Source organism: Schistocerca nitens, chromosome 8, assembly GCF_023898315.1.
Source record: "Schistocerca nitens isolate TAMUIC-IGC-003100 chromosome 8, iqSchNite1.1, whole genome shotgun sequence".
NCBI classification, from domain to species: Eukaryota; Metazoa; Arthropoda; class Insecta; order Orthoptera; family Acrididae; genus Schistocerca; species Schistocerca nitens.
Genome location: NC_064621.1, coordinates 269,065,444 through 269,079,403, shown reverse-complemented (window position 1 = coordinate 269,079,403; position 13,960 = coordinate 269,065,444). Strand labels below are relative to the sequence as shown.

The 13,960-nt window shown below is 40.2% G+C and overlaps 1 protein-coding gene across 1 annotated transcript in view; it reads right to left on the bottom strand.

The window, feature by feature from the left end:
• Positions 1 to 852: 852 nt before the first annotated feature.
• The window catches only part of LOC126199515 (furin-like protease 2), a 713,209-nt gene continuing 700,101 nt past the window's right edge, over positions 853 to 13,960 (bottom strand). The window contains exon 22 of the mRNA XM_049936438.1: positions 853 to 2,787. Coding sequence (XP_049792395.1) covers positions 2,545 to 2,787 — 243 coding nt within the window. The 3' untranslated portion in view covers positions 853 to 2,544. The remainder of the gene's footprint in view (positions 2,788 to 13,960) is intronic.

The window sequence follows — 13,960 nt, the reverse complement described above, 5'->3', positions numbered from 1 at the left end:
ATTGTGCATGACGTTCAAATCTATTGCTTCGTAAGTAATTTCCCTCGCAACACATTTTGCAGACAGTTTCCACGTATGAATCTGGAATGTACCTACAAAATTACATCTATTTACGACACGTTGTTTAGGAGATATGACGTCACAAACGTTAAGCACAAGGGCAGTCAATGCGTCGTACGACCTTTCGCACAGAGTTATAAATAAATACCTCGCAAAGATGGGTTCTCCACTAGTATCCAGTAATTTCAGCTTTAGGTAAAATGTGACCTTCACGTCCTCAGTGCAGAAATGTAATAATTGCAAGTAAATGTTGCGAAGTGATTCCCTCTTTGACGATGCGTGGTTACAAGAGCCTAAGAAGTTTCATATGCAAATCAGTTTATTGTAGATTTCTATGTCTTATGAAAAGTAGTCTGTACCTCATAAATAATAATTGTCTGAGAGTTATTGACTTATTGCATATCAATGAGGATCATTTCACTTGAGGTATATGCGACAGAATATTAACTTACCCCTAATGCCTTCTTGTTTTGTGACAAGCTCTGCGTCCTCGAGGATATCTTAACTGCGGATCTATGCAACAAAAAGGACACCTAATCAATTCACACGCAACAACATGATTTATGAAAGTCGGCTAGTCTCAATGACTGAAGAAGAAGGGGTAGAAATCACGAGTTTCCACGTAAATATTACCTTACAAGTAAACCAAAAATGTCTCATCTAAACCAATTTGTATGAAAGCTAAATATGCTGAATGTATGACAGCAGTTACATTACTTCCAAAGGAAACAGTACCACCAACGTTTACAATAAATTACACCAATAATTTATTTCCACAGTCCACTTACAAAACATTTACACGATAATAGTAATTATAGACACATTTGAAAAGATTTCACATAACTCACTCCATCATGATAAATAATTTTTTTAGATATCACATACAAAACGTTGTAACAGGACTTGACAGTAGCATCTACAGTCTTCAGCACTTTTTCGGCGCCGCTCGGTCACTACCATCTCAGCTGTAGCTTCTGAAGCGCTGTCTGCCCGCTGTCGCACCGGAGAGACGAATATCCCTCAGCGCGACACTTGTGTCTCACATATCTTACAAAAATATCACTTCGAAAATATTGAAAGCATTTTCACGTTAAGGGAAGCGAGCTTATAGTAGCGTGGAACGCAGCTTTTACTTTCTGGTAATTTCTCCGAAAACTTTATTCCTGTTTCAACATAAATATCACTTTACTGATCACGCGCGTCCCTTAATCTATTCAGGAAATGGACAATCTCTCATAAGTAGATAATTGTACTTATCAGTCAAACGTTTAGACGTTCTAACAAATACAGTCTTGTATATTTGGGAGGGCAAGAAGGTGGGGCGTGTTGGCGGATATACACACAAAAGGCATTGTAACAACAAACTACTTCTAGACGCTTTGATTAAAATTCCACCGTGAACATGGAAAAATATTAAAAACTTCATGTACAGACTTATCAATGGGCCCAGATGCCTGAGGCTAATGTTCCGAACGACAACAATATCAATTCAACTAAAAGTCAGATGCAGTTCATTGAAACATTAATCACAAGTGAAGCGCGATGTCTACACTTTATTTCTGGTATTTCTGGTACGAGAGCATGACAGAAAAGAGAGATAGAATTTTTAGTTCCTTTTTGACGCAACTGTTTCACCATTTCTTTGCTGGGCTGTTACAAGTGACAAGTGGAACACACACACAATCTTAGGTTGCGAAAAGGAATTTCCTGAAGGCGGAGCAAAGAAGTTACATGTTAGGAATCAGGGCTCCTCAAGTAGTATTTGACTTACATACAGTCAAACCTAGAGCTAGAGTGTAGGCACTTTCGCTGGATTAAAAAAAAAATGTGACACTTTCTTTATTTTAAACTGTCACCCACGCCAGCAGTTCTCACTGCCACTAGCAAGTGGGAAAATAGAAATTTCTCCCACGTTTAAAAGACTAAAGACATATCTGGGGCACACACACACACCGATAATGATGGTATCTCACCAGAGAAACTCGTTAACTTTATGAACAGCTACATCATCTTTCCTCAAAAGATCTTAGGACTATGTGGGCTCTCCGAAACACCAAGAGGACAGAAACAACATTACAAATATATTGTAAGCCTACTTCTAGTACGAACAGTATACTAGCCGCGCTACTTCCTTTTTTTTAAGTTTCTTTGGCTTCTTGCTGAGAATCGTAGTAAATCAGGGGCGTTAAACATTACTTGAAACAAAATTTGTAAATTGGTCCTCAGACTTACAACATTACAACGAACTGTGTTCAAATGTTAAGGTTAGAAATGAGATAAGCAGCCGTATACAGATGTTCAAGAACAATAAATTCTTACGACAGCTACAATGAGCACGAATTACTGGGGAGATCATATGGATGACCTTTCGCTCGGATCGCGAGATACAATTACGCATATGTCAGGAGAACCACAGTTTCGCTTTTTGTATGCCAGTGGTACGCTCGTCGAATCAACGAACGCTAAATGACGCCGGGTGGGTAACTAAGTCCTCGTAAACAGCTGCGTCGAAACGTCGTCCAGGTCGTCGACGTCTGTGTCGGTGTCGTCGCCGCTGTAGAGTGTGAAGGACGCGCCCAGCAGTTCCACCTCTGACGAGGCGACGGCAGTCGTCGCTGGGTGTCGCGACGCCCGACTGCGGCCTTTCGTCTTGAAACGGACGCTCGGCTTCGATTCCAGCTTCTTGTAGCCGTCGAAAGGAGTTACACGCCGAGACTGCGACCTCTCCTGGAAACAAGAGGCGAGTCCAGTTAATTCGAGTAAACCAGATGAACATCAGCAAGGAATAGGTACGATTTCACATTTTGTGACTTCAAAAAGTAGGGCACTCTCCTGGATATTAAAGGAATGATTTACTTGTGTTCCATTGTATTTTATATTTTTTACGACACAATCACATCGATGTTTCACAGTGTTGTAACCTGTTTCGGACATGAGTACAGGGACACTTCCCTGGGTGGTTTTGACCAGCCAGGTAACTGCTGCCGAACAGATCTGCAGATTGAAATCGGATCTAAGATGTAAGTCGAATATACCTTCTGTCGGACCTGCCGTTTAGAGTTATAACAATATTTCTTTATGGTTAATTTAAATTTTTTATAATTTTTTGCTTTATAAAATTTTTCGCTGATTAGTACTAAATTTTCTGTATATGTAAAGTGCATTATACTGGTGGTTGAAGCGCTTTGTATTGTATGCGAGTAATGTAAGTAAAATTCTATGTAAATTGTTTATTATGTGAAACAATTTTCTGATGACCTTTCCTATTTAACAATATTTGTGTGTATGAATTGTTGATGTTAATGTAAATATGAAAATTTAAGAAATCGTCACACTTAGCAGCAATATAAGAAATAGGTGTCATGTAAAAGCCAGTGTGCTTTTGTTGAAAACGAATATTGCTCTGGGAAGTGGAAAAGATCGCAACGGCGAATTGGCGCGCAACCTAGAGCAAGCGCGGGAGGTAAGAGGCAGTCTGTAGGCAGCAGTGACTGAGGGAACACATTTGTGGAGCAGGAGAAGCTTTGCCTGCAAATTCGCACAAAATGCCACGGATGGGGACTGCAAACGGCTTACGGCATAGCTGCGAGTTGTTAGGCTACTGTATGTAGAAATGAGCGACACCAAGAAGAGAAATTAAGCCCATACAGCAAGAGACTTGCAGGCCGTACTGTGGGTCATGTAGCCGCCATAATTGTTCGCCACACCCAAGCCTACAGACTTTTTATAGTAAATTTACTTTTGTACAGCGTGAATCATTAATTTACACTGTTTTAATAATCACTCTTGAACTTTAAACAATGTGGTTCACCCTGTTATTTCATCTTAATTTTACACCTACATAGTGTTCCTTCCTGGTGTTTGGTAAATCAGAGTATCGTATTTTACAGACTGATGAAGTGTCAAGTTAATATAAAGAGGCACCATTTAAATTGTTTTTGTGTTTTCTTGACAATTACAAGTTTTCTTACGTAAAATTCAGAGTGCAGCCTAGTTACTGGAATCTGGTAAATGACTACACAGTTAGTTCAACGAATAACACTGTTGGACATGGGTTCTATTTCTGATATTAAACTATGTGCTTCTAGACCATTTTACCGTGGGAATTTCAAATATGTAAACAAAATATCGTTTTCAGGGATACTTTTCATGTAATATGTATATATATGTATATTCACAATTCATGGTTAACGCAGAGACATTATAGAGAAATACGGGTATGTTGCCGCATCCAGTAGTGATAGAACGTGATAATTTCTTGTGCAACAGCAGGTGGGAAGAATCAGACATCATTAAGTTATCCCCCGCCACACCTATGTCATTAAGACCACCTGAAACATCTCATTAACTCGAACGGCGACAGCCGGTCGCTGCCACGGCAGTAAAGCTTCACGCCTCCTAGGGGCAGGTGCATCGAGTTTACAACAGTGGTGTTAGCCGCAATTTGTGTCAGTCTTAACGAGTGGGTGTTTTAGCTGACAAGTAACTGTCTGTGATATTTCCGACCACGGTTGAATTTTTTAGTCCCTGTGTGTAAACTGATAGAGCCTGGTGCTGAAGGTAAAACGACTGCTTGTTTTTACACATCAGCGTTCCTCTAGTTCCCTACTATTAATTTAATACAGGTGTATTACCAAAGTGGTATTTTTAAATTTGCAGAAACGCCACGTCGTCGTGGATGTCGATATAAGCCGGACAACTTCTGCTACATCTGTGGGAAGTTCACTTTTGCCAGAAATAGGAAGAAAATTTCTTCAGTCATAAAGAAAGCATACAAGCGTTACTTTGGAGTAGAGGTAGGAGACCAAGATAAAGAATGGGCACCACATTTCTGTTGTGCTACGTGTTACTGCAAACTAATTCAGTGGTGGAAAGGTAAACAGAATGTGGCGTTGTTTGCTGTTCCCATGGTGTGGATGGAGCCTAAGGACCATGTTACTGATTGTTATTTCTGTCTTACAAAAATTCAGGGTTTTACAAACAAAAAGTCGAAGAGGCACATTGTTTACCCAGATCTGCCTTCAGCGAGAATGCCAGTGCAGCTTTCCGACAACCTTCCAGTACCTTCAAGAGCTCGAGGTCAAATTCCGAGTGACAGTGAAATAAGTAGTACTGAAGAAATCACAGATGATGATTCTTTATATCACTGCACAAGTGAGTCATCGCCACATTTGTTAACACAGGCAGATTTAAATGATTTAGTACGTCATCTAGGACTAAGTAAACAAAAGGCGCAGCTGCTTGGTTCAAGATTACAAGAGTATAATCTACTGCACCAAAGTACTAAAATCAGTGTGTTCAGGCACAGAGAACATGCCTGTATTTCTTATTTTCCAACTGACCAAGCACTGACATTTTGCAATGACGTTGCTGGCCTGATGAAAGTGTTGAACTTCACTTATATTTCACAGGAGTGGAGACATTTCATAGATGCATCGAAAACAAGTCTGAAGGGTGTTTTGCTCCATAACGGAAATAAAATACCCTCTGTTCCGGTAGCTTACGCTAGTTTGACAAAAGAGAATTACGAATTCGTACAAAGGATGCTAAATTCATTAAAATACAATGAACGCAAATGGAAAATATGTGCAGATTTCAAGGTAATTGCTATGGTACTGGGAATGCAACAAGGCTACACAAGGTATGCCTGTTTTCTTTGCGAGTGGGATAGTGGAGACCGAAATTCTCACTACGTGAAAAAGAAATGGCCTAGGCGAAGATGGAAAGTTGGCGAAAAGAATGTACAACGTGAAAGTCTGGTAGCTCCTGAATATATACTACTTCCACCGCTTCACATCAAACTTGGCCTGATGAAACAATTCGTGAAGGCCATGGATCCAACAGGCTGCGGGTTTGCATATCTAGCTACCAAATTCCCCCGTCTTTCAGCTGCAAAAATAAAGGAAGGTGTATTTGTGGGCCCACAAATCAGGGAGCTGCAGAAAGATGCAAATTTTGAAGCATGTTTAACTGATAAAGAAAAAACCGCATGGGACTGTTTCAAGATGGTGTCGGAAAACTTCCTCGAAAGAAGAACTACTAACTACAAAGCAGTGGTGAAGGATATGATCAAAGCATATCAGGATTTTGTGTGCAATATGTCTTTGAAGGTACATATGATGGACTCTCATCGGGACTACTTCACAGAGAGTTGTAGTGACGTATCGGATGAACATGGGGAAAGATTCCATAAAGACATTTCTACCATAGAAAGACGTTATGAAGGGAAGTGGGTACCTTTGCTGGAATATCATTCGAGAGAAGAAAGATTCACAATACAAGAGAAAAAAGTGATGTCCATTACAAGGCAGTGGCTCATTGTTTGTCAATTTTCTGTAATTTCTCATGTCAAATAAATGCTTCAAAGTGTATATACAAAGGTTACTGTGTTATATGGTAGAGCCAACCCTCCATTAATGTGATGAACTTATACCATCATAAAGATGTGCATTTGTTTGTCGAATTTCACCTCACGTTTGCTGCACTATATCAGAAACTGTAAAGAGAAATAAAATTGCGGTTACTCATAAACTATCCCTGACAGAAAAAAACCAAAAACAGTTTTCAATTCAGCACTCAAAATACAACTAGGATCACAATATTTTTTTCAGAAATAGAAAAAAAGGTTTTTTTTTTGTAGAACAGTGTAATAGCTGTTGAAAGTAAATTCCAGTGATAAAGAGGTTTTCTTGATGTTAAGTGATCAGTACAAAAAGTATGTGTATAGTATCTAAGTATTTTAGTATATAAGTTTTTTAATTATAGAAAATGATATTCTTTATCTCCCCGCTGGCCAAATTTTTTTGCTTCCCTGAAGTTATCTACTGGGCTTTTTCCCCTTTTAAAACGTAATGTATAAGGGCATGGTAGTCAGAAAGAATTCCAGTGTCTGCACTAACATTGTTTACGTGGAGTAATATTAATTTGAAGAACCAAATAACACAGTAGGACGAAATCAGGCAAAAACTCACACTTCTGCTTTTCCAATACTCCACGGTTTCATGGATAGGCTGCCGACCATTAGGACACGTTTTAAACCACTAAATGAACTTGGAACTGAGTTGTACTATCTTCTGTGTAATATGATACATACTGTGTTTCTATTTAATCGCTAGGTAAAATGTTGGGAAAAGAGTTGAAGAGTCTGACTTACATATCCATTAGACACATCACGTTGTCAAATCCTGTAAAAAGGATAACTCTATTGATTAGTATTTCCTATTAACAGGACTACCCTCCAATAGTGTACTTTAGTAGGAAACTAAACTAAATTTTAGTAAGTGGGTTATACGTGGCCTTTCCCGTAAAGGGACTATTTGTTCTGTTGGGGTAGAATATACGTGGCAACTTAGAGACAGGGTTTTCTGTTATTTGGGTAAAAGCATAAAGCATACTAAATTACAATTGCAGAGGTAAGGTTATAGGGTGATAAGAGAAGACAGTGACAGATAGCTGATGACCATCCTGTTTAGCGCCCTAACCTACAAATCTTCACCGTCATCAAAGCAGTGCCTACCCTGACAGACTCTGAGTTCTTAAACAGGACCCAGCAGGGTCTCATAGCCTCACTTTTCCCAGTATCCTGGAGAACACGTAGCTTCGTCCATCACAGAGGACATCGCAACAGGCAACAAGTCTCACGAACGTGTAGAAGTAGTGAGGGACATTGGAAATGGAGCACAACGGTTACTATTAGCGAAACGTAAATAACCCACATCAATCCCGCGATCGGAAGACAAAACAAGAGTTTGGCAATATGTTGTACATCACGTGGTGCAATAATTCCCAAACATGAATAATACACAGGGTGAACCTAAATTCATGGACTCTGACTCCACAGCGCGATTTCTTGTTTACTAGCAGTACAAAAATATCTACTACAAAATTTCGTCTCGTGATTATTTTAGGTCGCAAATGGAAGTTGAAAAATGGTTCAAATGGCTCTGAGCACTATGGGACTTAACATCTGTGGTCACCAGTCCCCTAGAACTTAGAACTACTTAAACCTAACTAACCTAAGTACACCACACACATCCACGCCCGAGGCAGGATTCGAACCTGCGACCGTAGCGGTCACGCGGTTCCAGACGGAAGCGCCTAGAACCGCACGGCCACACCGGCCGGCGCAAATGGAAGTAAAAGTAAGGCAATTTGCCAACTTTAACCGCATATATTGGAAGTCTTTCGTTTCGCATTCTACAGCTCTGCTCCCTATTGCTATACTGGTTACAATTTTGTGTTAGAATACTTGATGTAGATTCCGGAACTGCTTGTAAATTTTATTATTTCAGATTCCTAGTTTCAAATTCCATGATACGGCTCTAGCTTCTTCATTATTGTGCATCAATTAAAGCAGGTCGTTTACAAAAGACTTGAACTTGTCTAGTATGTGAGAGTACTGTATCTTGGAAGTACCAAATTATAGTGCATTAATACAAGTTTGTACTACGTCTTGAATAATTTTCTGAAGTTATGAAAATTATTCCGAAAAACTAAGGTTTTTACTTACTGTTGTAAGGCGCAACATGGTCACATACCTAAAACCAACCGGTTCTAGGCGCTACAGTCTGGAACCGAGCGACCGCTATGGTCGCAGGTTCGAATTCTGCCTCAGGCATGGGTGTGTATGATTTCCTTAGGTTAGTTACGTCTAAGTAATTCTAAGTTCTAGGGGACTAATGACCTCAGAAGTTAAGACCCATAGTGCTCAGAGCCATTTGAACCTACAACCACACACTATTCAAATTTAAAGGTGTCTCATTCGCAAAAATCTTGCAAGTCTGTACTTTACCGGCTATATGTTACATTAATACACTACTACGCACTAGCAGTCGGTAAGCGAAATCAAATTACGAAGAAGCATGATCAAAAGTTGGTTTTATTACAAGTTTTCAATGTTTTGAAATTTCCATTTTCAAGCTGCGAAAAATTGTTAAGACATTACAGAAAAATGCAAACTACTTCTACTTCTCAAAGACAACGCAAGGCTTCACACTAGTCTGCGGACCCGGGAGAAACTCAGAATGCTTCACTGGACTCTTCTCCGTTATCCACCACACAGCAGGATTTAGAACCTTCCGACTTCTGTCTGTTTGTACCTACGAAGGATGCTTTACGCTGGAAGTGGTACATGGATGATGGGGAGGTTATTGACTCAGCAAGACACTGGCTCCGATGTCGACCAATAGACCGGTAATGTGGGAGCATGGAGGTGCTGCCTGTAGGGTGGCAGATGGTCGTCGTATTGAACAAAGATTATATTGAAAAATAGGATTATATAGGGAAAACAGCAGGAAATAATAAGATGTATTGGGATCCTGAATAAAATTAACCCGCTTCCAAGACACAAACTATGTTGTTTGCTTTTTGAAAACCCCTCGTAGTATCGTCATGAAAGATGACACTGTGGTGAAAGGACTGTATCTTTGTGAAAGATATAGAGGGCGTTGAGTGATTAGAGAATTACCCCAGTTCACTGCAACTAGCGCGACGTCATCATAACGTGCATGTGCATATCAGACAAAATATTGCGCCATAATCTAAGGAAGAAATTAAAATTTAAAATAACTATTCCAAACTTCGTCGGTATATGCTTCGGTATATTGATTTTAACGTTGTGAAGTCTCGGAGTGATCTAATGAATACGTTTCTGTAAATATATTATTTAAAAAAAATAACCTGCGCTAATTAATGCTGCTAGAAAGCTAAAAGCTGTTCAGTATATGTAGATGTATGTCACAATGAAACGTTACAAGTCTGAACTTCATCGGATCAATATTTTGGTCAAGATTGGCGCTTTTGCGAAAGTTAGAAGGCGTTAAATTTTAGACTTAGAAAGATGAAAAGCTAACAAAAGCTAAAGAAGTGTAATGGAATGTAGTCGAATTAAATCACGTGATGCTGAGGGAATTATATTAGGAAATGAGACATTAAGACTCATAGACGAATTTTTTTTTTAATTGGGCAGGAAAATAAAGATTGCTGAAGGCCATAAAATATAAAGTGGAAAATGGGATAAAAGTTCTTAAGAAGAATAGAAATTTGTTAATATCAAATGTAAATTAAAAGTTAGTAATTTTTTCTGAAGGTGTTTGTTCGGAGTGTAGCCTTGTAAGGAAGTGAAATGTGGACGATAAACTATTCAGATATAAGGACAATAGAACTTTTTGAATTGCCAAACTACAGGAAAGTGCTGAAGACTAGATGGGTAGGTCATTTAACTAATGAGGAGGTGTTGAATAGCACTGAGGAGAAAAGAAATTAGTGGAATAACTTAACTGAAAAAGGAATAGATTAATCGCGCACTTCTGAGACATCAAAGGTTCACAAATCTATTGTTGGAGGGAAGTATCTGAGGCAAAATTCGCAAAGGAAGACCAAGACACGAATACAGTACTCGGGTTCAAACGGATCTAGTTTGCAGTAGTTATTCGGCAATGAAAATGCTTGTAGAGGATAAAATGGCATGGAGAGCAGCACCAAACCAGTACATGTTACTGGTTCATAATATAACTGACCTTACACTCTACTAAAACCCTGGAACTGCATGGCTCAAACCTTCATTACTACCTGGCCGTCACCACATTCATCCACGACGATAATGAGCATCAGAAAAATCCGACACTCGTTAATGAAGAATGCTCAGTAGCACTGATCACAATTTCATTGCAGGTGTTCCCTTGCACTGTTTCTTTGCACACCATGATGCATGACGCTTTTACCGTTGTTCGAATGCCACGACTTATGGTGACGGTGCGGACACAGTTGCGTAGTGAATGGATCTACTCAGATCTCGCTGCAGCCCCAGTTTGGAGGTATCAGTCTTCAGCTGGTGCTTGTAGTTGCAGAAAACCAGATCTTCTACATCTTGTGTCACGATAGCGGCTCGACTGACGCCGATGTGGCGTACACCGTATTCCATTGTCAACTTACCGTACCGACAACTCTTCCTGCCATATTCTGGAAATGCGTGCACTACATAAGCTTCAATAGACTCTTCGAGACCTCATTAGAAAGTTAACACATGAACTAACAGATCGACTTTCTTGCATTATTAAAAAAAGTGACACTCGATGACTTTCGTCTCAGGATCCCTCAGCATATATAACACCATACAGTTTCTTATGATTTTAGCCCTATCTATGCATTCCGTTTGGGTTTGTTACGCGCACATAATAACAGTACCAAACTATGTGTAATGTTGTAGAATATATGCTTCAGTTCACTCCGTTTTATAATATTGTCGATAAGTACAGGGTGATTCAAAAAGAATACCACAAATTTAAAAATGTGTATTTAATGAAAGAAACATAATATAACCTTCTGTTATACATCTTTACAAAGAGTATTCAAAAGTTTTTTTTTCATTCAAAAACAAGTTCAGAGATGTTCAATATGGCCCCCTCCAGACACACGAGCAATATCAACCCGATACTCCCACTCGTTCCAGACTCTCTGTAGCATATCAGGCGTAACAGTTTGGATAGCTGCTGTTATTTCTCGTTTCAAATCATCAATGGTGCCTGGGAGAGGTGGCCGAAACACCATATCCTTAACATACCCCCATAAGAAAAAATCGCAGGGGGTAAGATCAGGGCTTCTTGGAGGCCAGTGATGAAGTGCTCTGTCACGGGCTGCCTGGCGGCCGATCCATCGCCTCGGGTAGTTGACGTTCAGGTTTCATAACTAACCTTTTTCGTGGGACTCTCCATACAGTTGATTGTGGAATTTGCAGCTCTCTGCTAGCTCTGCGAGTCGATTTTCCTGGGCTGCGAACAAATGCTTGCTGGATGCGTGCTACATTTTCATCACTCGTTCTCGGCCGTCCAGAACTTTTCCCTTTGCACAAACACCCATTCTCTGTAAACTGTTTATACCAACGTTTAGTACACCACCTATCAGGAGGTTTAACACCATACTTCGTTCGAAATTCACGCTGAACAACTGTCGTCGATTCACTTCTGCCGTACTCAATAACACAAAAAGCTTTCTGTTGAGCGGTCGCCATCTTAGCATCAACTGACGCTGACGCCTAGTCAACAGCGCCTCAAGCGAACAAATGTACAACTAAATGAAACTTTATAGCTCCCTTAATTCGCCGACAGATAGTGCTTAGCACTGCCTTTTGTCCTTGCAGAGTTTTAAATTCCTAAAGTTGTGGTATTCTTTTTGAATCACCCTGTATTTTACAAATGTTACTGGTGAGACTACTTCAACATCAATGTTGTAACTGCGTATTATTGATTTCTTTTTCTTTCTTGTGGGTATTATTCTTCCGACAGATAAGACGACCTGGTATTCAGAACAGAGTTTCGTTTAGTCACTCCACACATTCGTTGTGACTGTACTATCGAGAAGGAAAAGCCTGCGAGGGCTGTTGGCTCCATTAGATTTATCGCCTATCGTCAGAAAGAACGTTACAGTATCCTCATAAACCTCTTGAAGCATATCTTCTGTTACATTCCATTGTACTCGACCTTCACTGCCCGGTATAACGTCCTACGTTTCGTTAGCCAAAACCGATTACAGCAAACTTAATATTCGTGCTTAAAAGACTTTTCGACAGAAGTCTAGTGGTGGTGCATCTTGGCACAGACAACACCTGTTCCTAGAGACACGTCAATGCCAACAACTTTTGTTAAAGGCAAAATGTTCGCTGACGCTTCCCAGCGACGCTAGGCGTCTTTCTCAGTATTTGCCATCGCTGACACGGCGAGATTTCATCGAACTAGCATAGTCTACTAACCAAGTGTGCAGCATATTACCCACCTCAGAAAACTGGTACTGTGATTTTCAGCAACAGAATCATAAAAATTGTATCCAAGCATAGAACGATATGTCAGAAGCGAATAAGGGGCTTCACTTTTTGCTTCCTTCCAGGTGATATGCAATATACATTGCATATGAACGTCGCTTCTCGGAGGCATAACCAGCATTAAAAAGAGCTTAATATCGACGGATGATGATGATGATGTTAGGTTTGCGAGGCGCTCAACTGCGCGGTCGTCAGCGCCCATACAAAGTCCCAATTGTTACATAGTCCACTTTTTTCACTCGAGCCGCCCCTACAAATGATGGTGAAGAAATGATGAGGACAACACAAACAGCCAGTCACTGGGCAGAGAAAACTCCTTAACCCTGCTGGGAATCGAACCCGGGACCCCGTGATCCACAGGCAGCAACGCTAGCCACTAGACAAAGAGCTGCGGACTAATATTGCTGGAAAGAGCACGGGCATTTTGTTTCTAACAAAAGATGTTCCACACGAAGTGATCTACCACTCCTAGATATTCGTTGCATAGGTTACTCTCTCTCTGAGTTGGCACTACCGATGTGTTGTATACAACCACGAACGTCAGCAAATACCGCGCGATGATTGGCTTTTCTACCTCTCGCTACAAGCAAGCTCTTTGTCCTACAGAAGACATGAACAAGACATATTTGCAGAACATTTAATCTTCTCAAACGTTTCTCTGTGCTACGTTTTCGCTAGTGGCTTCAGTTTTCGAATTATTCAAGGAAAACGTACTAAAGTGAAATTAAAGAGAGTTTTTCTTGAATAACTCGTAAACGGCGACCTCCAGCAAAAATTTATCCCAGTACAAAAACACGAGGTATCTCACTATTCATGTTATACACTTCTAGAGGTTGTAGAGGGGTTTTAGTAGATCAAGTTTTACGTAGGAACCCATTCCCGGAAACGTCATGCAATGACGCTTCAGACCATCAATGTTATAGGCGTCGGCGTTCGTAAATGTTATTCCGTGATGATGTTAAAAACTTTCTGTGATGATTGAAAAGGATACATGTATTAGTTTGAGGTTAGGATCCCAGCACCGGAAACGAACCAGTCGAAAGCTGTAAGCGGATACCTTTCTCACACCTCTGACAGTGGAATAAA